Consider the following 21034-nt stretch of genomic DNA (forward strand, 5'->3'; position numbering starts at 1 on the left):
ACAATCTTGTTCTTACCTTTAATATAGCCATATAGACCCCCGTTGATCAGATATATATCCAGGCCTCAACTTCCGGGAGTTCCTGTATGACCTTGTACATTCCAACAGATTGCAGAGAGTCCTTCGTGACTCACTGAAGCTACATGAAGCTATATCGATGGTGAATACACCGGTACAGACACCAGTTCAACAGATACATATTCAATTCGTAACTTTCGGAAAATCTTAGTGGTCCAGAACATCCCAATATTATGCCGAGTATCCGTAGGTCACTGGAGCAAGGTTGTTAACGATAACATTATCCTATACTTCTAAAATTGACTAAATTCAACCTAATTATGTTCAATTTTCAAGCTTCCTATTAGAAAATATTTTTTTGATAATATTTTGAAGTCCAAATACCAAACAAATCACAGAATACCGTATTACCTCGAAAATACTCAAATTTTTATAATTCACTAACTGGGTATCAAACGATTCGAAATTTTGCATGCATTTTCAATGTTTTAGAGTTTTTTTTTGTATGAAATACTAAAATTTTCACAAAACTCCGTATTTTCTCGAATATTCTCAAATTTCTATAATTCGCAATATGGGTATCAAACGGTTAGAAATTTTGCATGTATTTTCACTGTTTTAGATTTTTTGAATGAAATATTTTAAAAACTCTAAAACAGTGAAAATACTTGCAAAATTTCGAATCGTTTGGCACCCATATTGCGAATTATAGAAATTTTAGTATTTTCAAGAAAATACGGTATATTGTGAAAATTTGAGCATTTCATTCCAAAAGCTATAAATCAGTGAAAACAAAAGTAAAATGTTGCTTCGTTTGATACCCATATTGCAAAGTATGAAAATTTGAGTGCTTTCAAAAATTACAGTATTATGTGATTTTTTTTTGTATTTATGCTTCGAAACTTACTGCATTATCAAAAAATATATTCTAAGCCAATGCATTGAAAATTTAACAAGATATTGGAATATGGATGGATTGCTGTTTCCGTAGAAACCTAAGTCAAGTTGTAGATAGGCCATTATTCGGAGCGTTTGGTGCGGTATGTTCACGCATTCCTCCCTAATGTTGATTCTGCGTAATGTGATCCGTTCACAGAATCTGTATCTGCGGTTAAAGCAACGCATTTGGCATGGCCGCTTTAATTTTTGCACTTTATTATCGAGGTAACTCGGATGTACCGAATATGTACTGCAATTATTTATATTGACAAGAAATGACTTGAGTCGTAATCAAACCATAAGTTCTTCCTGGTAAGAATCAAGTTTACTGGAAATAAATCAACCTAATTTTACCAACCTAACTCTACAACTCAGAGGAAACCTTACTAATGAAGTATAAAGTTTTCACGGTTCTGCTCGTGTGTCGGTCGATCGGCGTTTAGGTTGATCGGCGGTGCTTTACCTCTTCGTTCACTATAGTTCTACTACCGAATCGACGTTTAGATGTGTGTGGGTTCCAAACACATCCCAGAGAATCCGGTTCGGAGTTTTGCTCGATCGACGATGAGTACTAAACGCTTCGGGCCAAGTTTTCTGTGCCTCTTTTTGTAGTGGTTGTGGGCGTTTGCGGAAAATCGACCACATAGAATATATCACCACGTGACGACTACTATTTTTTTCTCCCGATTGTGTGCGTGTGCTAGAAGAAGAAGTCCTCGAAGTATCAATGACAGCTGTGTGGCGCGAACTTCGGTTGACGAGCTTCGTACTATTGTACCACTGGGGCGGTATAAAAACTATGTCTAGAGTCCAGAACGACATCAGATGTCCGTTTGTTAGCCTAAGGGTAACAGTTATCTAACGAAATCCTTTAGTGAAGAGTGCCGTTTAGTTTGACTAATAGTTTCGACCTGTTTTTCGGAGATTTGCAAGTACTACTCGTAGACAGCCAGCAGCCCAGCAACATCAACAATGTTGAGAGTGAGTGATATTTGGTTGTTGATCTGCAGATCGTAGATCTGTTAGTTGGGTTAGGTGAACTGGGCTGAGCGGAGAAAAACGGTGAAGATATTATGTGATAAGTGTTCCTAAAAGTGCAATTGAGATCACTTGAGAGATCAAGCGGATTTTTGCTTGTTGATGCAGATATATGCACGATTGGGATCAACGGATGCTGAAGTGTGAATTGTGCAATTAGTGGATCTTGAGGACTGTTATGAGTTGAAGTGAAGTGAAACCAATGTGGAGAGCATTATTGGCAGTTCATGCATATTATGGTCTCATACGGAGCAGGCTGCAAAATGTTGATTTAACATTAGAATATTCAAATGCTGATTATTTCTTAATAAGGGTTGATGTCTTTGTGAATCTGGTTCGATCGTGAAAATGGCGACTTTGAACCATTTGGTGGAAAATCTCAAGTGTAAAAAGAAATTGTTTACACCCAATTTAATTTCCCGAATGCTAGTTTTACTTACTTGCGATTGTTCATTTTTAAGTTGAAAATATTGGAAAAGTTTAACAACATTTATTATAGATATTTCCATTTTCACAGAAAATGCATTTTTGTCTCATGTATCTCCAAAATGTTTTTCCCACATTTTTAGTTGATTGCTTAAAAGTGTAAATAAAATTAATTTAAGAAACGTGCTTGAATAATAAAATTCATCACAGCTTGAAATAATTTTTTCCTTTGAAATCTTCTTGTCAAATTAAAAAAAAAGCTAAGTATATTTGAACTTGAGCTAACTGAATATGAATTCAAAGATAACATTTGTTAAAATAATAAAAAATGTGTGTTTGAACGAAATATTTCAGAGCTCATGTGAATTGAAACGGTTAAAACTTTGGTGATTTTTCTATTTTTTAAATAAAAGAATAGAAAATTTTACAAACTACATGCACTTATTTTGTTAAACACCTTTTTTCCCTTCCAGTTTGTATCCGCCCTTGTGATCCTCGCCGCGACCGCCAAGGCCGCCCCGGTGGAACCGGCACACTACTCGTTCGTGGCCGCGCACCCCCAGCACTACGAACATTCCGTCCAGCACCACTACCAGCCTGCTCCGGAGGTGCACTACCCGATCCAGGTGATCGAGAATGTCCACCACCACGGTCATGAGCTGCCCCAGAAGTACCTCGTGGAGAGCCATGATGTGCACCATCTGGACCATCACCACGAGGTGGCCGCCGCTCCGGTTTACGTCGATCATTCCGCCGCCGGTGGTTACAGCTCGCTGTACGGTGGTGCCAGCCATGGCCTTTTGTACAACGGAGCTGGCCACCATGGTGGGTATGCCACCAAGTACAACGACTACTACGCGTACCCCAAGTACAACTTTGAGTACGGAGTCAACGATCCGCATACCGGAGACCACAAGGCCCAGTGGGAACATCGCGATGGCGATGTCGTTAAGGGTGAGTCTCATCACAAGTCAAAACTAACTTGAATAATAAAAATAATTCCAAATTTCCAGGAGGATACATGCTGAAGGAAGCCGACGGAACGACCCGCGTGGTGGAGTACACCGCCGATGACCACAACGGATTCAACGCCGTGGTCAAGAAGATCGGACATGCCCACCATCCGGAAACTCACCACCAGCACGTCGTTGCCGCCCCTCAGCCGCACGTGTACGGAGGCTTTGGAAACTACGCTGGAGCGTACGCCACCGGTGACTACTACGGCAAGGGTGCCACCAGCTACGCCAAGGTCTGGAAGCAGGAATAAGACCTCCGCCCGCAGCTCCCGGACCCCAGTATTAGTCAGCAGTGGTGCCAAAGACGACCCCCCGCAAAAAGATAAAAACATGATGGCATAATTATAATTATTTAATGCTTGCTTTTTTTATTAGCTTTGTTTACGAGATGGATACATGCTAGCTTCAAACACGAAAGGCGAAAAGTTTTAGCCAAATACGCTCTTCACTAATGGTTATCGAATATTGTGCTTGAATGTACTATACGAAGATAGATGTCTTGTTCAACGATGAAAGTGTTGGTAGCTTCACATGAGCAAACGATTGTTCATTGATGGACCACACTAATTGGCAAGGTTTGATCTTCAAAAATAAAAATGAAAATAAATAAATCGATCTGTGATAAAAACAAAGAACTTCAATCAACAAGATGACATCAAATCATATAACTAAATAGAATCTGCAGCAATTTTGGTTGCAGATAAATAAAATTCTTAGGTGCTAAAGCACTCATATTTCATTTTAAAGTTTAATCAAAACAAAGGAATGTAGGGGAAATATACCAATTCTCATCACTTTTGCCGTTTTCCGCTATAAAATTAACATTTTTAGGTGTATCAACAATGGAGAGTTGCTTGAGCTATTTATTACTTTGGAACAGTCAAAAACACTTAATGAAAGCTGAAATTGATCAAAGTAATGATAGGCCGATAATAGCAATAGGCTGCAAAAAGGTATAGTTCCCCTATGTATAGTCTGAACATGTTTGTGTTGAGAAAATTGTACAAGGCAACACTATTATAGTGATATTCACATAGTGAATTAGTCTTGTTAGGACCTGATAAATTTTTCAGTACTGTATATTACAGTGTTTAGTATTGTTATAATTCGAAAAAGAAATATAAATTCCGTATGATGTTAATGTGTCAAACTGTACGAGATTAAATTCAACATAAGAAATTCTCTAGACCTATATCTTTACACTTAAATATCGATCAGAAATCAGAAATATCGATCTGAGCTAATGTCTGTGCTTGCGAGAAGACTTTGATCAAAACTATTCACTTTTTTGTGCAGATTTGTTCCATTCGGTCCAGGCTCGTGTCTTGACTCGTGGCTCGTTTGTGTTTGATGTTGAAAATTGTGAAGTTTTTCAAAAGTAATGCAAAGCAATAAAGGGATCTAAAAAAGTGTTTCCAGATATTCTCAACAGTTCCGGATCAGACGTCGTAAATTTACCCTTTCAAAGCATGTTTTGATAATCCTTTTTATCACAAGCATTTAGGCGCGGTCAAATACATACAGAAAGCTTTTGAAATTGATCAAGTGAGTAAGACATCAATCACTGAGGTGGTCTAAGCTTGGGGAAATATACCCTTTCCAATCAAACACCTATCTTCGTCATATGGAGAGTTTAATGCTCGATTAAAGCTCCAAAAATACTATTTAGGCTATAAACTTACCTGCAACAGCACCGCCTCGAGTAAGTACGCAAATTTACGCCATTTACTGGCCAAAAAGATCAATTTTAATGCATTTTTGATCATAATTTCTATTTTGCAAGACCATTTCTTGTCATTTTGGTGGCACACGCACGCGAGAAACCCTCAATCGCTTAATGATTAACGCCAAAATCAACTTTTCACTTTCGCTTACTTTTTCACGGCGCTTTCGATACAAAACTGCCCCCAACTTACGGTAACATGTTCTTTTGCACATTAGTTAATCACTTACTTGGAAAATAATCCCGAAACATGCAAATAATTAGCAAGCGCCATCAAAAAACAAACGCGCAAAGTCTTTTGACGTTTGACTTTTGACTACCCATTCTAATCAAAGGCTGAAGAAAACCGAGCGAGAAGCGAAAGCAATAAGAGAACAAAGGGTGGCCACCCTCACCACCAGCGCGCCTGTTGGATTGAGCCAGTGATGTCAGGAAATTTTCTCTATAAATGCTACTTTTCGCGAGTGTTCGCTTAAAATTCCATCAATTTTGGCAGCACTAAGCAGACCCAAAAGAGCGCTGGAAGTAAAAAAAAAACTAAGCTGAAAATAAGAAAACGGGCGTGGCCCAATGCATTCGTTTGATTAGAATACATTTTGGAAATATGTTTTTCAAATGCTTGTAAAAGGAATAGAATAACTTTTAGTAAAAGTGAAAATAAACAGAAATGTTCACAAAAAGTTGCTCTACTCGTTGGTGTACTTGGTTTTAGTAAATTTCAAGAAACACTCCAGATTATCCAGCATCATTCAAACACGACCGCTTATTAGGCTTAAAATGGGTTTATTTCCCCTAGGTTTTTTTAATCATATTGAAAACTTCATGTTTCCCCTCGAGTTGAGTTTGCTCAGAAATTTTGTTGGTCGATGTAATTTAACCAAAATTGCTATAACTCATAATCATGGCAATTATTTTTTTGATCTCAAATTTAAAATTCTATCACATTATGAGATACACTGGGCAATTGCTCGTAACTTCAGTATTTCTTCGATGATATATTTACCCAAAATATATCACCATTGTTTACCATAGTCTCCAATGGATGCTCATCGGCTCGCGAATGCAGACGTGCATCCTCTGTCGAAATAAGGAGCAAAAAACTTCGGTGCACTCTTCAAACATACAAGTATAAATATCTTGGCACCAATAACTTCCGACATCATTGTACTTTCTCCTGCACACCAATTCACAACTAACTGTCTATTTAGAAAAATCAAAGTAAATAAGCAACTAAAATGTTTAAGGTAGGTTCATCAACAAGTTTTGACTATTTTAAAAACATTATATTTTACAGATCATCGCTTTAACCCTCACCATCCTGGTCGCATCTTCAGCTGCCAGCGAGCAAGTTCCGCTACCGGGTGTGGCCGGGCACGCCCAGTACAAGTACCAGTACGGGGTGCAGGGCGTCGAAAACGGTGACCACAAGGGCCAGTGGGAGCACCGCGACGGGGACCAGGTGCAGGGATCGTACACGCTGCTGGAGGCGGACGGCACGAGCCGGGTCGTGGACTACAAGTCGGACCCGGTGCACGGCTTCCAGGCCCACGTCAAACGGGAAGGTCACGCGAAACATCCCACCGGCGAGAGTTACGCCAACTTTTATCAGTTTTATTGAAGTTGTTTTGTGTAAGAAATGAATGAATAAAGAAGAATTTGATCTCTTAGGGGCTTGCCATCAAAATTGTACATTCTTTTTTTTATCCCCTAGTGCTAAATCAACAGGATTTAGCAAGAGCCATCTTAATCGGTTAATTTGTAAAATTAATTATGAAACCCATATTGGAATTGTTAACGTACTTAATAATATAAAGGAACATTTTCTCCAACGATTATTTTGATACATAATGATTGATATTTAATTGCTCTGTGCTATAAAATCATAATCAGTTAAACGAAAGTGACTCACGACAATCATGTAGATAAAGTCTACGAAAGAACATGATTTTACACAGCAGCACGCAATCAAGTGACTTAAATTTAAGTATGTATGTCCAATAATCCACCCCAATCATCCCAATCAAGTTTGTTATGATATCATTCCCCTTCTGACTCGCATCGTTACGTCCGAAGCAAAACGTCACACGCAACCATAATGACACACGCTCTTTCGACTCAAACGAAAGAGAGAGAGATTAGCGTAAAACAAACATCCCATTTATGTCAGATCAATATCCAGCACCCCTCTCCGAACGTGTCTCCAAACGTGCTAAAACTGCACGAGATCGATTATGTCAGAACCATTCCTTTGTATGATCACCACAGACGTGATCGTGTAACACCACCACACGCACGTAACGGGCCTCTTCATAGCTAGTCAACCCGGTTATAATTTGCCAAAAACAGAGAGGACTCTTTAAAAACGTGAGAGGCAGCTGCTGCGCCCTCTTGAAGCGCGCGTAACAAACAGGTCGGGGAAAACGGAAAACTCCAAAAGCGGGTGCCATTTAACGCGCCCCTTATGGCGTCTGCGGCGCCATGGGAGTGAATCGCTGTAAAATGAGTATTCATTTATATTTTTGCTTTTATTGATTGCTGAGTAATTATCTGATTTGATTTGATTTGATTTGATTTGATTTGATTTGATTTGATTTGATTTGATTTGATTTGATTTGATTTGATTTGATTTGATTTGATTTGATTTGATTTGATTTGATTTGATTTGATTTGATTTGATTTGATTTGATTTGATTTGATTTGATTTGATTTGATTTGATTTGATTTGATTTGATTTGATTTGATTTGATTTGATTTGATTTGATTTGATTTGATTTGATTTGATTTGATTTGATTTGATTTGATTTGATTTGATTTGATTTGATTTGATTTGATTTGATTTGATTTGTTTTGATTTGATTTGATTTGATTTGATTTGATTTGATTTGATTTGATTTGATTTGATTTGATTTGATTTGATTTGATTTGATTTGATTTGATTTGATTTGATTTGATTTGATTTGATTTGATTTGATTTGATTTGATTTGATTTGATTTGATTTGATTTGATTTGATTTGATTTGATTTGATTTGATTTGATTTGATTTGATTTGATTTGATTTGATTTGATTTGATTTGATTTGATTTGATTTGATTTGATTTGATTTGATTTGATTTGTTTTGATTTGATTTGATTTGATTTGATTTGATTTGATTTGATTTGATTTGATTTGATTTGATTTGATTTGATTTGATTTGATTTGATTTGATTTGATTTGATTTGATTTGATTTGATTTGATTTGATTTGATTTGATTTGATTTGATTTGATTTGATTTGATTTGATTTGATTTGATTTGATTTGATTTGATTTGATTTGATTTGATTTGATTTGATTTGATTTGATTTGATTTGATTTGATTGGATTTGATTTGATTGGATTTGATTTGATTTGATTTGATTTGATTTGATTTGATTTGATTTGATTTGATTTGATTTGATTTGATTTGATTTGATTTGATTTGATTTGATTTGATTTGATTTGATTTGATTTGATTTGATTTGAATTGATTTGATTTGATTTGATTTGATTTGATTTGATTTTATTTTATTTGATTTCTCGTTCCGCCATGTTTCTTCTTTTCAAAATTAGCCGTCGGTAATGTTAATACTAGTCGGTAAAGGGTAATATTTTTATGTCTCTTTTTTGCAAAAATATTTAAAATAGTTGTTAAGGTAAATGTATGATTTAAGTCATTAAGTTTTAACATTAATGTATCTCTATGGAGAAACCAGCTCTTGTTGTGGATTAAGTAATTTTTTTTTTTCACAAAATTTGATAATGCTTTATTGAAGCAAGAAACGTTTCCGCTGAGAAACTATCCACACCGATTTCGTCGTTATAAAAAGTGCCATAATATGGATATGATATAATGGCGAGCATAATCGAGCGAAAGTGACCAGAAACGCTCAACCGGCTGAGTGGAAGGAAAAATGAAGATCGGTGGAGGCAAGACAGCTTAGCTCAAAACCCAACTTGACCAATTTATTGGCCCATAATGGCTCGCGCTCCGTCTGTCTGGCCGGCACAAAATCCGTTGAATGACTACTAGTACCCGCTAATTTTCAGTCGCACAATGCAACGGAGGTCCGTGGGGCCGGGGGCTTTTCAATGTCTCTCAAGGCCATCGGGGGGACGACCGGCGAAGACCAACGACGACATCATCATCAAGTTGGTGTGGTGTGGTCAGTTCGGTGGACGCGTGTGCACGTGCAAACGAAACAGACTGTTCGGCGTGTGAAAAAGATGCAGTGGTCTCTGCTGCCTTTTTTTTCGGGTTCGTCTTCTGCGGCCAAATCAGTCACCGGTATAAATATTCTTCGGTTCAGTGACAAAGGCATCAGTTCACTCGCAGCTTTCGTTCTAAACTAGTGTTTTGTGTTAGTCGTGCAGGAGATCCAAAATGTTCAAGGTGTGTGTTGTGTGTGGGTGGGATTAGTGAAAAATAACTGCTCTGACGAAGGATGAAACGATGATTTAGTGAAATGACTTAACATTCCCAACATGAGTGCAAGTGATTCTAATCTGGAATGTAAATTTCCTCCCTCAGATCATCGCTTTGGTTGCCTGCCTGGCCGTGGCTGCCGTTTCGGCCGAATACTACCTCGGGGAGCACGTGGAGCACAAGGAGTACCACTCCCACCCCAAGTACAAGTACGAGTACGGTGTTAAGGACGGACACACCGGTGACCATAAGAGCCAGTGGGAGCAGCGGGACGGAGACGTTGTGGTTGGACAGTACACGCTGGACGAAGCCGACGGAACCCACCGCGTTGTCGCGTACAACTCGGACGACCACAACGGCTTCCAGGCCCATGTGCAGCGCGTCGGACACGCCCACCACCCCCACGGAGAGAGCTACGCCAACATTGACCAGCACCACTAGGAGGGAACGGGAGGGAGAAGCCCGTTCGGACTGAGCAAAAAATCGTTTCGTTTTTTATCACATTAAGTCACCATCAAGTTGTTGTTTTTTTATTTAGAGTTGCGTTTTCGCAACCATGCCAAATCAATAAAATGTTCCTCGCTCGTACAAGTTACTTTTGCTGTGTTTGAATTATACTAAATAAGTTCATGTGTTGTTCGAAAACGATCTAATGAAAAGTTCAACAAACAATACATTTATGATCTGCAATTTGAAATTGTATAGAATGCTTCTAACTTTTCTTCACTAAGAGAAAAATACGCAGTTTATGATGACGACCTGGGTGATGAAAAGAGAGAATGCATAACGTGATTAACGAATAATCCCAATTTGTTTACATCTTCAATCAAGGAGGCTGTTCAAGCACAAGCATGACTTTTTCATACGGGTAAATGAGCTGTTTTATATTTGTTAATTGTTTTATTTTGTAATATTTTTTAATTTGTTTGCTGCAAAATTGGTTTTTTTTTCAAGTTTTGATCGATTAAAAGGATTTTTCTTTTTACGGATGACAAAAAACTGCGTCAAAATTGAGTGTCATTCCGCGAACTGATCTAAAACGTGTTTTTTGCTTCTCAGTCAATTCACACAGCAGTTGCCCCGACCCCTCCTCGATTTGCGTGAAATTTTGTGCTAAGGGGTAACTTTTCTGGTTCTGGTTTCTGGTGTTTCTCAATAATTTGCAACCTGGAACGGTGATCAGATAGAAATTTGGTGTTAAAGGGACTTTTATGTAAAATTGGACGACCAATTTGATGGCGTACTCAGAATTCCAAAAAAACGTATTTTTCATCGAAAAAAACACTAAAATAGTTTTAAAAATTCTCCCATTTCCCGTTACTTGACTGTAATTTTTTTTGGAACATTTCATTTTTAAGGAAATTTAATGTATTTTTCGAATCTACATTGAGCCAGAAGGGTCATGTTTTCATTTAGAACAAATTTTTCATTTTAAAATTTCTTGTTTTTTCTAACTCTATTTTTAAGAGTGTAACAAATTTCTACAAAGTTGTACAGCAGACAATTACAAAAAAATGATATATAAACATAAGGGGTTTGCTTATAAACATCACGAGTTATCACGATTTTAGGAAAACAAATTTAGAAAAAGTTGGTCGTCGACGATCATGGCCGTTCACGGTAACCCGCGACAGACACGGACGACCATCAATAGTTCATTTTAGTTTGAGGTTTACATTGATTTTTATGTAAAATTATCCAGGGAAAACGATGGTAATAAAATAAAAAAAAATATGAGGAATAGGTCAAAACTGAGTTTTAGTACATAAAAAGGTTAAAAAATTAGGTGGCATTTAAGAGTTAAAATTTTATTTTAATCGAATTCCCTGGACAATTTTCTATAAAATGCAACCTCTAGAAAGTCTTTTCCTTAAATAAATGCAAAGTTATGATTAAAAGATAAAAAAAGTTGTTTTTAAATCGTCAAAAAGGAGGGCGTTGCCAAAAATAGAGGGATGGTCCAATCAGGACCAAACTTGAGGTTTCTCTTAACTATCGATAGATGAACGTTCCCTCCATGTTTGGTCCAAATCGGTGAAGGTCGGGTCCAAAAGTGTACCCAGTTGACCTAGAATGACCCTTGTTTAGTTAAGTTGCACCCCAATTCTAATCTAATCTAATCTAATCAGACCCTAGCGCAGCCAATCTTTCGAAGGGATCCTGAAGAGTGCCTTAGGTTAGATGACGCCTAGCACTCTTCTTGTCATTTATTAACATCTGTAGTGCGCCATTGCATTAGAATGCATTGAAACATCACAAGCGTTAAAGCGGCCAGGCCTACTGCGTAAAGCCGTATCGCAGAGATGACTCGTAATTGGGTTGAGTTTGAGCACAGAGTGTTCGAACAACAACACAATTCTGAATCGACAGGGGAGGAAGAAGCGTGGGGACACACCACCATACGCTCCGAGATTTTGGTTGTATTCGTTGGGAGCACCATGCTAAGAAGGTTTGGTACTCCGGGAACCTCTGGGATGGGACACTGTATTTCCACGAATGCCCTGGACACTATTTGCCGTGGTTATAGCGCCACAACCCGCTCTCTGTAATAGTAATCCTAATTCCAGTCCAAACTCACTAAGTCGTCATGGCCTAGTGGTTAGCATTTTTGCTTACCAATCCAAAGGACGGGGGATCGAACCCCGCCTCGAGCTACTTTGATTTTTCGTTCATATTCATCATTTCAAATTTATGTGTTCTTAACTTTCTCGTTGGGAGCAGATGGGAATCGAACCCAGAACCATTCGCTTACAAAGCGAACACCGTAACCAGTCAGCCACGGCCGCTCGATTTAGTTAAGTTGCACCCCAATTCTTAAAATTTATTCTAGTTTTCGAAATTTTCCGCTTGACTAGGCAGTGTTGGCAAAAAGTATGATTTTTACTGAGCATTCCGAAATGTCTCTGTAAACGCTCTGTAACTTTTGTTAGAAGCAACTTAGCACCATACTGTCTTCGGGAGAGTTGTTAAGGAGGGTTTCCTATTCCACCCTAATGGCTCAGTCACGAAGAATTGAAGACCCAACTTCTTTTCAATTGTATACAACACCAATCAAAACACAATCAAATTTCAATTTGAAACTATATTTTCAAAAATTTGTTCTAATTCTTTGGTTCCGAGATCAGTTCACCGTCCTAGTAGTGCTGCTTGATGTTGGCGTAGCTCTCGCCATGGGGATGATGGGCATGACCCACTCGCTGGACATGGGGCTGGAATCCGGTCTTGTGGTCCGAGCTGTAGTCCACAATGCGGTGGGTTCCGTCGGCCTCATCCAGGGTGTACTGTCCCTTGACGTGGTCACCATCACGGTGCTCCCAGGCGCTCTTGTGGTCGTGGGTGTGTCCGTCCTTAACACCGTACTCGAACTTGTAGCTGGGGTGGCTGTGGTAGTCCTCGTAGGCCAGGGCGGCAACGGCCAGGCAGGCAACCAGGGCGATGATCTGGATTAGTGGGACAAAATTGGGGAATGTTTAGTGATGATGACTAATTGTACCAAATTTGAGTAATGAACATACCTTGAACATTTTGGAAGTTGGAATTGGGTTGTTGTTCTGATGGAACGCTAAGCTTTGACTGATGCTTTGTTCGACCAGTGGTAGAATATTTATACAATCGGCCTTAAACGTACGAGCCACCGCAGTCAGTAGTGGCTTGTTTACGTACGACCATTCTTGAAAGCAACAAGGAGGTATGGCCACACGATCGATTGGAAATTTCACTCGCGAGTATTTGTCAAGCGCGATAAAACGCAAGCAGTGCATGTGAACACGTGAACAATGGGATGCTTTATTTTCAAAGGGTGGTCATATGAGGAATGCAGTTCATCAGATTTTTTTAGATGAAAAGATTTGTTGTAGAATTTTTTTTTTGTAGGTTGGATTGATTAATGTGATTTTATCAATGTTTCAAAAAATATTAAGTTTTGGGGTTGCTATGGATTTGCAAACATTGAACTTGTCTTCAAATTAAAGTGAACACGTCATAACTCAAGAACTACTTTCAATAATTCTCAAATTTCGGTTAAGATACAATAATATCCTTGATTACTTTTTTTTAATGAAATGTATTATGTTAATGCTAAATGTGTTCATTTTCCTTGGAAAAATAATTCAAGCCAATTTGAAAATTGAACTTTCGGATGTTTTCTTTCTATTTTGCCCACCCTCCGTCCCACTGTGTCCCCGGTAGCGCTCCAATAGATGATTGATCGCATTGTTACAATAATCGAGGGAGATTTTTTTGCTCTGGTACTTAAGCGCCACCAATATTCCTCCAATGAAAGGCCCCACCCCGGCCACACGAAACGGACAGTGAACCGTGAAATTCGCAGCTATAGTTTGGCGTGATGTGGTGTCTATAACAAGGTTAATAGAAAACTGAGCTGAAGGAGCATAAAAAATGGAAATGCACTTTCAATTAGCCAGCATGGCACTTGACGACGACGACGGAGGTGCGAAATCGGTTGTGGGGCGCTTGAGCCATTTACCGGGGTAGCGGACAAACATGCCCAAACATACTTGCTGGAAAGTGGCCAGCTGACTCTGAGAAGACAACTTGCAATGTGTATAAATATTCTGCTTCTGGTTGAGCACGGCATCAGTCTCACCGCAGCTTTTCAATCGTGTCAATCAGCTCCAAGCTAAAAATTCAAAATGTTCAAGGTAGGTGCTGATAACGGCTCAAGTCTGGTGCAAAATAAACTAATTTCAACTCTCCATCGCTCTCATGTAGATCGCCGCCCTGGTTGTCTGCCTGGCCGTTACCGTCCTGGCCGTCGAGGATTACCATAGCCATCCGAGCTACAAGTTCGAGTACGGAGTTAAGGACGGACACACCCACGACCACAAGAGCGCCTGGGAGCACCGTGATGGTGACCACGTCAAGGGACAGTACACCCTGGATGAGGCCGATGGTACGCACCGCATTGTGGACTACAGCTCGGACCACAAGACCGGATTCCAGCCCCATGTCCAGCGAGTGGGTCATGCCCACCATCCTCATGGCGAGAGCTACGCCAACATCAAGCAGCACTACTAGGACGACGATCCGATCTCGAAACCAAAGAACTAGAACAATTTTGAAAATAGAAAAATGAAAAATCCATATCATATGCTTCTGTTTGAAGAAGATATCACAACCAATGTGTGCGTGTGTGTGTGTAAAAAGTAATTGAAAGAAATGTTTGGCTGTAGTGGAAGTGTTCGTGTTTAGAGAACTGACTGTGAAAATTTAAACAAGATGTGAACGTTTATTACTCTAAAGGGTGTGAATTCAGAAGCTATATTCAACAGAAGAGTGCTATAAGCTAGTGGATCAATTCTCAAATTTAGTTCTCGGCTTATCAGTCCCAGTAGCAAGTAAAATTTCGTTTTACTTGCTACTGGGACTGATAAGCCGAGAACTAAATTTGAGAAGCTATATTCGATCGTCCAATCTATGATATTTTAGTAATGCTGTGAATTTCAAAATTTTTAACTTGTTTACCATCTTAAGATAAGATTGTATTCTTGAAACTTTTTCAAGGTAATTGGGCTCTGGTTGAAGTCGTGGGGGAAACCACGCTTATCCTCTTGAACCTAATTATGATATGTTTAGTCTTAAAGGCATCATAACTGTTAGCTACTGCCAAAGTTTAAATAATATCCATGAGTTTTTTTTTGAGTTCATGGACATATGTTTTTTAAAGTTTTTGGATTTTTCCGAGCTTTGATCACAATTATCAGAAACTGTTCCATATAACAGGGATGCCACATGATTTTTTAAAATGTCTGTGAAAAAGTCTGTGTATGTCTGTGTCCTTGTCTAAAATTCAAATAAATCAATTTATAGTCATAGAAATCTATCAAAAATTGTGTTTTTAAGCATTTGAAGACTAACGAAATAAGTTTCGATTGATATTTTAACAAAATAACAATTTAATGAAGTTTTTAAAAAGTCTGTGTACCTCAAAAAATGTCTGACACGAGCTCAAATGTCTGTGAAACACAGACAAATCTGTGTATCTGGCATCCCTGCCATATAATAATATAATAATAGGGTCATTCTCTACCAACTCACACGAAATCGGGAAAAGTTGCCCCGACCCCTCTTCGATTTGCGTGAAACTTTGTTCTAAGGGGTAACTTTTGTCCCTGATCACGAATATGAGGTCCGTTTTTTGATATCTCGTGACGGAGGGGCGGTACGACCCCTTCCATTTTTAAACATGCGAAAAAGAGGTGTTTTTCAATAATTTGCAGCCTGAAACGGTGATGAGATAGAAATTTGGTGTCAAAGAGACTTTTATGTAAAATTGGACGCCCGATTTGATGGCGTACTCAGAATTCCGAAAAAAACGTATTTTTCATCGAAAAAAACAATTAAAAAGTTTTAAAAATACTCCCATTTTCCGTTACTCGACTGTACAATTTTTTTAAACATGAGATTTTATGGGAAATTTAATGTACTATTCGAATCTACATTGACTCAAAAGGGTCATTTTTTTCATTTTAAACAAAATTTTTCATTTTAAAATTTCGTGTTTTTTCTAAATTTGCAGGGTTATTTTTTAGAGTGAAATAATGTTCAACAAAGTTGTAGCGCAGACATTTACACAAATTTTGATATATAGACATAAGGGGTTTGCTTATAAACATCACGAGTTATCGCGATTTTACGAAAAAAAGTTTTGAAAAAGTTGGTCGTCATCGATCATGGCCGTTCATGGTCACCCGCGACAGACACGGACGACAAAACAAAGAGAAACGCAAAAAGTAACTTTTTCAAAACTTTTTTTTTTCTTAAAATCGCGATAACTCGTGATGTTTATGAGCAAATGTCTTTATATCAAAATGTGTGTAATTGTCTGTTCTAAAACTTTGTAGAACATCGTTACACTCTGAAAAATAACCCTGCAAAGTTAGAAAAAACACGAAATTTTTAAATGAAAATTTTTGTTCTAAATGAAAAAAATGACTCTTCTGGGTAAATGTGTTGTGTTTACCGCAGGGAAGATTCAGACGGATCACATTTCATAGTATCTACAGGGGTGGAAGGATGCGTGGACATACCGTACCAAACGCTCCGAATCAGTTGTGGTTGGGTGTGTAAGTGTAAATTTGGCAAATAATTATATTAAAAGGGGGGTTCGTGGAAATGGAGAAATGGGGGTTTGGAAAATGGAAGATGGAGGAGGGGTATGAAGGATATTTCATTTAATCAATAGAATATAATTTATATTGGTATGGAATGTATGTAAAAAAATCAGCAAACAATTATAGAAAGATCTCACCAAAATCTGGATATCTTAAATAAGCAGCTTCAATCTTCATTTTCCTGCAACCGGAATTGGACTCAGCCTGACGGCGTGACGATCGTCACCTCTATAAGTTCTTGATAGTTTTCGATCGACGAACCAATCGAATAGAATCTGCTTCCATTTAGGGGCCGTTTAAGTGGAGGGACAGGCTGCGCAGGTTGCAAACAGCTTCCGACTTTGCCGGAAGGGAATCTTCACCGGAACGGTCCCTTACAAAAATGTTCACGGAGAGCTTCACTTTTGTCTTCAGCCACATAAAGATTTTCTTGCAGAATAAAGTCATCCGAAGAACAAATCCGAAACCGTCGTGGAATTTTGTAAAAATTGGCCAAGAGATGCGAGAAATAACTTGAAAAAAAAACGAAGAAAACGTAAAATTTACGGTACCGAAAAAAATGTTTCTTTTAATGTGTTCTAACATTGACCAAAATATGAGATCGATCTGACATCTAAAGCCAGAGTTATTCAACTGTCTCATTGTTGACGCACTTGGCAGGAACAATAAGACAGCTGGGGAACAATGAGACACTCTACGAAAATCAACATTTTTCTAGCAAAACATCATGTTTTTGTATTGTTCCATTGCAGGTGAATTGCCTTGAACATTTTAGAGCATTTTTGCAAACATGAAACTTTTAATAACAAAAGTTACACTAAAAAGAATTTAAATTTTGTAAAATCCATATATTAATACCAATTAACTTTGTATTTTTGGTTAAATGAAGTTTAAACTCGATTAATACGCCAAAAATCACTTTTAATTCATGTTTTGAAAGATTTCCATCGATTTTGAAAAGTTTATTGAAGAAAAATCAAAGTGTCTCATTGTTACCCTTGGGCTGAAATGAGTGGGGAACAATGAGACAGCCCTGGATTTTGTGTTTATTCGAAATTTTGGCCAAACCTAATTAAAGGACATTGTAGCCCAACTCAATCCCTATAGAACGTTGAAAGAAATTTGAAGAAATATTAGTTTTGGTGTAAATGGCAGCCTACGAGAGAAAAAGTATTTTTTGTCCATAATTTACTTTTACACCCCAGAATCAAACATTTATGAATAACTTGTCAAGGGCTCGTCCATAACCAAAGCCACTATTATGGTAGACGTGTATCCAGTAGACACACCTTTCCCCCAAATATGAGCCTGATTGGTTGAAACTACGACTTGTGAGAGCCATTTTATCATTGTTCCCCGTGTCTCATTGATGACTACTCTACCCTACGTCCAGACATTAGTTCAGTCAATTTTGTGTTTACTTTGTGACAGAAAATCAGAAAATTTTCAACCACCGTCATCAGGGGTGACATAAAGTCTGGGGGTAAGATTGGGACATACAAATTTCCTCATTTTTGTATGACCCAATCTCATCCCAAGACCAAATGTCACCCCTGATGACGGTATGTTAAAAAAATGTAGCCAAATTGTACTTGCGGTGAATCCAAGATTCATTGTCCAATGCCAAAACGTAGTCGAAACGAAATTAAATCATGAATTTGGAAAATGTTGTGTTTTCTACTGAAAAACTAAAATGTTCTGCAATATTTTGCTACATTTTAAGAAAACAACCTGTAACCTAAAAAAACATCTCTTTTAAATATTTTTTTTTTCAAAAGTTCCACTTTTTTAATATAAAAAAGTCGTTTGAAAAAATGCACTTTGCCAAATCAGCTAAAATTAAATTGCATGAAGAAGCCTGATTTCAAAAGCTTTATTCATTAAATCAAGCAATACAATGTAAATGGCCCAAAACAGATTGCTTGTTTAGAAATCTACAATCGCTCATTCGCATTGTTTTGCTTGTAATCTTGGAAAGATAGTTTTGCCTTTCTCCTTGAGGTAAAGCTACAATCCTGCTCTAAAAATGAACAGTTGCATTCGATATGGTTTAAGGTTCCATACGAACCTATTGATTTTTATAAAGTTTCGATAAGCAGTTCAATAGTTATGTATCAAAATGTGCTTTTGTATTTATCCGGATGGTAGATAAGTGGCCAGAAATCGACTCAAATACCATCATGTTAAACATTGTTGGTAAGGTAATCAAAAAACCTTTCTAACGAGTCCAAACAATTGAAGATCTGGCAACCCTGTCTCGAAGTATGCCCATTGTATGATATTTGTGTACTTTTTTATTGTGGATTTTAAGAAAAACTAGAAGAAATTTGTATCCTAACCCATCGAATCACCAATTCTTGGTAAAGAGTGAGGAATGCACCAACCACATAGGTGGATTAAGTTAGTTTTTGTTATGATAATGATACTTTTAACAACAAAATTCAAAATTCGATTTAGGAAATTTCGAATGGGAAAAACCTTGAAAATCTTTGACCCAAATTTAAGCCAGTCCATTCAATCTTAAAACATTTGAGTTCCGCAAATGATCATAATCGGCTAAACGCGAAATACAAAATCTATGTTTGGTAGGTCACATTGCAAATAAAAAACTTATATAATTAATTTGTTGGTTTTAAAATAAGAAAATATTTTTTGTAAAATTCTTTATTTCAGAGCTAAAAAAATTGGGTATTATTTTATGACAGAATTGAACGTTATTCCAGTTTTTTAACAACAAATTTGAGGCAAAATCGTTAATACTTTCCAAGGAAAATTGGTCATTCTAAAATGCTCTGAATTTTGTTTCATTCGACGAATATCTACAATAGAATAAATCAGCATGAACTAGTAGGGTTCAGTAAGAAAATCGTTTTTCCAGCATAGCAAAGCAAAGCAAAGCAAAAAAGATGTTTTTTCCTATACAAAATTGAACCGCAACGTGGGACTGAATCAATCCTTCCCAAACCTTGGGAAAAATTTTAAAATTTTGGACAACTTTTTTTTATATACAAACTTAATGAGCCAGCTGGCTATTGTCTAGGTATTGTCTTCATGGAGGCACAGAAGAAATTTCTGTTCTTTAAAAAATGCATTTCAAAATTTTATAACTATGCAATGTTATCATTAGCATCCTGGTCGGCAATGATGATGATTTTCTCATCTCTACAAGGAATAGGAAAATGATCGCCAGAATGAATAACGACTTGTATAGTATCATTGTAATCAACTTGTTGAAGGAATTGTCCCAAATTATTGTCAGAGGCGCAAAATTTTAAAAATTAAGGCAAAGGCGGAAATCGTAAGCTAAAACCTCCTCAAAATGCTAAAACCAAATCTGCCTGTTTGAATTTGCGTCAGAAAAAATCAAATAAATGAGATTTTACTACTTTATTTACTCATTGCGACATTTTTCTCGTTCAAACAATCCGGAAGCCATTTTCTCTTAGTGATGCTGGTCAATGTTGGCGTAGCTCTCTCCGTGGGGATGGGCGGCGTGTCCCATACGCTGGACATGGGCCTGGAATCCGGCCTTGTGGTCCGATGCGTAGTCCACCACGCGGTGAGTTCCATCGGCCTCATCCACGGTGTACTGTCCCTTGACGACATCTCCATCGCGGCTCTCCCACTGGCTCTTGTGGTCATGGGTCTTGGAGTCCTTTACTCCGTACTCGTACTTGTACTTGGGGTGAGCATCCTCGTAAGCGGACACGATGACGGCCAGGCAGGCAACCAGGGCAATGATCTGGAATAGATATAAGCTGTTTAGTATAAATATTATTTAGTAAAATTAAAAAAAAAATAACTGTACCTTGAACATTTTGTTTGAGGAGGGTTTGTTGCTGTTCTTCTGAAAGACTGAGCTGAAACTGATGCCAGAACATTCTATTCTTCGTATATTTATACGAAAAGAACTGTTCGTGACGCATCGCAAAACTTTGATCGCTCTCACACAGTATTTCCTATGTTCTCGTGAGGCCAGTTTGATTTTCCCGCCGAATTATGCATGAAGGAAAACGTTGATTCACACACATATAGTTGGCAAAAAATGCACAAAATGCAAAAGAAGCTCCAATTTGGCATTTCTCCTTCACGGTATATTGTATACAATACAGCTAAAGAGGAAAATCACACATAGAAAAAGAAGAAAAAATCAAGAACAAACGTGCAAAAGAACGAGTGTCATGGCTATGCTGGCATGCAATTCCAAATTTTGCTTTCTTCGTGCATCGGCTTTAATAGAGACCTAATGCATTTCTTGACATTGACGATGGAAAATGGCAATAATTGTACCCATTTATGT

General features: G+C 37.9%; 6 protein-coding genes across 6 annotated transcripts; 4 read left to right on the forward strand and 2 right to left on the reverse strand.

The window, feature by feature from the left end:
• Positions 1-1767: 1767 nt before the first annotated feature.
• LOC120421625 (adult-specific cuticular protein ACP-20-like) lies at positions 1768-4059 on the forward strand. Its single transcript, XM_039584853.2, has 3 exons — positions 1768-1938; positions 2895-3375; positions 3435-4059. The coding sequence occupies exons 1-3, from the start codon at positions 1930-1932 to the stop codon at positions 3686-3688; spliced, it is 744 nt and encodes a 247-aa protein (XP_039440787.1). The 5' UTR covers positions 1768-1929; the 3' UTR covers positions 3689-4059.
• Positions 4060-6395: 2336 nt separating this feature from the next.
• Positions 6396-6778, forward strand: LOC120421662 (cuticle protein 18.6-like). The gene is made up of 2 exons (XM_039584895.1): positions 6396-6404; positions 6455-6778. Exons 1-2 carry the CDS (start codon positions 6396-6398, stop codon positions 6776-6778), a joined length of 333 nt encoding a protein of 110 aa, XP_039440829.1.
• A 2629-nt stretch (positions 6779-9407) lies between these two features.
• LOC120421636 (cuticle protein 19-like) lies at positions 9408-10196 on the forward strand. Its single transcript, XM_039584866.2, has 2 exons — positions 9408-9568; positions 9707-10196. The coding sequence occupies exons 1-2, from the start codon at positions 9560-9562 to the stop codon at positions 10040-10042; spliced, it is 345 nt and encodes a 114-aa protein (XP_039440800.1). The 5' UTR covers positions 9408-9559; the 3' UTR covers positions 10043-10196.
• A 2472-nt stretch (positions 10197-12668) lies between these two features.
• Positions 12669-13242, reverse strand: LOC120421644 (cuticle protein 19-like). The gene is made up of 2 exons (XM_039584875.2): positions 13117-13242; positions 12669-13041 (listed from the first exon to the last, which is right to left on the reverse strand). Exons 1-2 carry the CDS (start codon positions 13123-13125, stop codon positions 12736-12738), a joined length of 315 nt encoding a protein of 104 aa, XP_039440809.1. The 5' UTR covers positions 13126-13242; the 3' UTR covers positions 12669-12735.
• A 964-nt stretch (positions 13243-14206) lies between these two features.
• On the forward strand, positions 14207-14704 carry LOC120421643 (cuticle protein 19-like). Its single transcript, XM_039584874.2, has 2 exons — positions 14207-14262; positions 14333-14704. Exons 1-2 carry the CDS (start codon positions 14254-14256, stop codon positions 14636-14638), a joined length of 315 nt encoding a protein of 104 aa, XP_039440808.1. The 5' UTR covers positions 14207-14253; the 3' UTR covers positions 14639-14704.
• A 5404-nt stretch (positions 14705-20108) lies between these two features.
• Positions 20109-20589, reverse strand: LOC120421661 (cuticle protein 19-like). The gene is made up of 2 exons (XM_039584894.2): positions 20543-20589; positions 20109-20476 (listed from the first exon to the last, which is right to left on the reverse strand). Exons 1-2 carry the CDS (start codon positions 20549-20551, stop codon positions 20177-20179), a joined length of 309 nt encoding a protein of 102 aa, XP_039440828.2. The 5' UTR covers positions 20552-20589; the 3' UTR covers positions 20109-20176.
• Between the last annotated feature and the right edge of the window lie 445 nt (positions 20590-21034).

The sequence above is a fragment of the Culex pipiens genome, chromosome 3, assembly GCF_016801865.2.
Source record: "Culex pipiens pallens isolate TS chromosome 3, TS_CPP_V2, whole genome shotgun sequence".
Classification (NCBI taxonomy): Eukaryota; Metazoa; Arthropoda; class Insecta; order Diptera; family Culicidae; genus Culex; species Culex pipiens.

What these genes read in the sequence shown, in the direction of transcription:
- LOC120421625 (XM_039584853.2), top strand. An exon ending in CGATGGCGATGTCGTTAAGG is followed by an intron (nt 3,376 to 3,434) that starts GTGAGTCTCATC and finishes CCAAATTTCCAG; the next exon opens with GAGGATACATGCTGAAGGAA.